The following is a 2,487-nucleotide window of genomic DNA, read 5'->3' as shown; positions in this document are numbered from 1 at the left end:
CAAGGAAATGGTTGAGTGGTTGATAGTTGATGACTAATCTGAGTTTTCCTCGCACCTGTTCAGCCCGTTTGTTGACGTAGAATGCTTCGCATGCCCACGGTGAAGTGGTCTTCTCAATGAGGTCTTCTTTCTGGAGTTGGTCAATCTCTTCGAGTGCAAGATTGTAGTGATATGGGTTCATTCCTGGGTGACTTGCTTTAGTTGGGTTGATATCCTCATTTCATGTAATACATTTAATGACATATTTCGTGTATATTTAATTCCCACTATTATTTATATTCATAAACAGTTACATAACCTGCCTCTCTATCTCCAAAAATATACTTAACTAGATTTTAACCCGCGGTACACCGCGGGACAATAATTTTATAACAAAAAAACTAAATTTTTTATAACTGTATTTGTTTGTTTTATTTAGTGTTTATGATTGTATAATTGTATTTTGATTATTAATTCTAAAATTTGACCAGTTGTATACCGTAGACATGACGGGACAATCATTTAGTTTTATTTATAATAATGTTACATTTTTACCGTATTGGACTTCTTATAGTTATAAAAATTTAAATTCTTAGTACTTTTTAGATTTAACCCATAAAATAATTATTCTTACATAATTATATTTTTAATTTTTTACTTTTTTAAAATTTAATCCGTAAGTTTGTTTTTTTTTAGATTTAACCAGTAAAAAATTATATACATAAAATTTATCATGCAATATACGGCAGATTAAATTATATTATAAATACTTTAATTTATTAGATTTAACCCGTAAAATAATAATTTTTACGTTTTTATCAGCATATTAATAACCATTAAAGATTTTAATTCTTCATATCAAACAATATATTTATTATTAATATTAGAGTTTTTAAAGGAAAAACAAATATTGTATAGTTATTTCTTGGTATATGTTATTAAGTGTAGTAAATTTCTAAATCTATAAATTGTTTTAGGAAATTTTAAACCAAATTAGTAGAAACATTTTAGGAATCTAATTGATTTTGCTTTTTTGTGCATTTTTTTAGAAATTAACTTTGTAAATAAGTATAACTAAAAGGGTAAAACACCAGATATACTTCAAAAATGTTAATATAGATTATATATGTATCATTAAGATAAGTCTACTCAGATTAAATGAAGCAAAGTGGATATTCCATACGTCCAAGATTCATCTAAATCTCAACTTTATATCTATTTCAGTTCCTTACTCTTTATTTTATACGCAAATTATATTAAATAAATATTTGCGTGTGTAGCTAGTATAATAACAGAGACAGACATTATAGCACAGAAGTAGAGAAAGGAAGAAGATGGAGATATTTGTGAAGAAGGAGTACTTAGATTTGGTTCTTGTCCCATTTGGATTAATCATAGTTTTATCTTACCATCTATTTCTTCTCTACAGAATTCTTTATTTTCCTTATCACACCATTATCGGTTTCATGAACATCGATAAATCCATTTGGGTCGACCGTATCATGCAGGCAAGTATTACTTTACTACAATCTTTTCTTATTGTTACTATTGTGCTATATGGTTAATTTAGATATAACTAACGGTTAGCTCAACTGATTACAGGCAAGAAAAGACGAATTGGGTTGTGCTTTAACGGTTCTTTCGAGCAGCATATCAGCTTCAACATTCATGGCATCCACTACTTTAACGTTGAGTTCACTTATCGGCACGTGGATAGGGAGCTCACCGGTTAATATGACGGTTTTTACGGGACATTTTGTGTATGGAGACACAAGTTCAATCACAATGGTCATCAAATACACCTCTCTTCTCATATGTTTTCTAGTTGCATTCTGCTGTTTTGTTCAATCCACGAGATGTTTTCTACATGCGAACTATCTTATTACCACACCGGGAGCAGATATACCGCCGGATATGGTGAAGAGATTTGTCTTGAGAGGCGGTAACTTTNCGTGGATAGGGAGCTCACCGGTTAATATGACGGTTTTTACGGGACATTTTGTCTATGGTGACACAAGTTCAATCACAATGGTCATCAAATACACCTCTCTTCTCATATGTTTTCTAGTTGCATTCTGCTGTTTTGTTCAATCCACGAGATGTTTTCTACATGCGAACTATCTTATTACCACACCGGGAGCAGATATACCGCCGGATATGGTGAAGAGATTTGTCTTGAGAGGCGGTAACTTTTGGTCGTTGGGTCTTAGGGCTCTTTACTTGGCTCTTAATCTATTGTTGTGGCTTTTCGGACCGATCCCGATGTTTATCAACTCGGTTTTGATGGTAATGTGTTTATATTATCTCGACTCGAACTCGGTGGCGCAGCCTCTTTATCACCGGACTTTCGAGGCGGAGCAAATTGTCAAGAAGATGAGAGGAGTTTTGCCTGAACAGTTGACTTTTAGATGTGACTGAAAAGAAAAAATTATTTGATTATTAATCAATTTGCCAACTTGGGATTTTCCTACGAATTATATAATCAAGTTATTCGTATACAAATATACA

The 2,487-nt window shown here is 32.1% G+C and overlaps 1 protein-coding gene across 1 annotated transcript; it reads left to right on the top strand.

The window, feature by feature from the left end:
- Window positions 1,161–2,487, top strand: LOC104724782. Its single transcript, XM_019232228.1, has 2 exons — window positions 1,161–1,918; window positions 2,162–2,487. The coding sequence occupies exons 1-2, from the start codon at window positions 1,648–1,650 to the stop codon at window positions 2,395–2,397; spliced, it is 507 nt and encodes a 168-aa protein (XP_019087773.1). The 5' UTR covers window positions 1,161–1,647; the 3' UTR covers window positions 2,398–2,487.

Source organism: Camelina sativa, chromosome 11 (assembly GCF_000633955.1).
Source record: "Camelina sativa cultivar DH55 chromosome 11, Cs, whole genome shotgun sequence".
NCBI lineage: Eukaryota > Viridiplantae > Streptophyta > Magnoliopsida > Brassicales > Brassicaceae > Camelina > Camelina sativa.
Note: the sequence above shows the minus strand (reverse complement) of the source record. Positions and strands in the feature narration are given on the sequence as shown.

Coding starts and splice junctions, on each gene's coding strand:
- LOC104724782 (XM_019232228.1), top strand. CDS start 1,648: ATGGCATCCACTACTTTAACGTTGAGTTCACTTATCGGCACGTGGATA.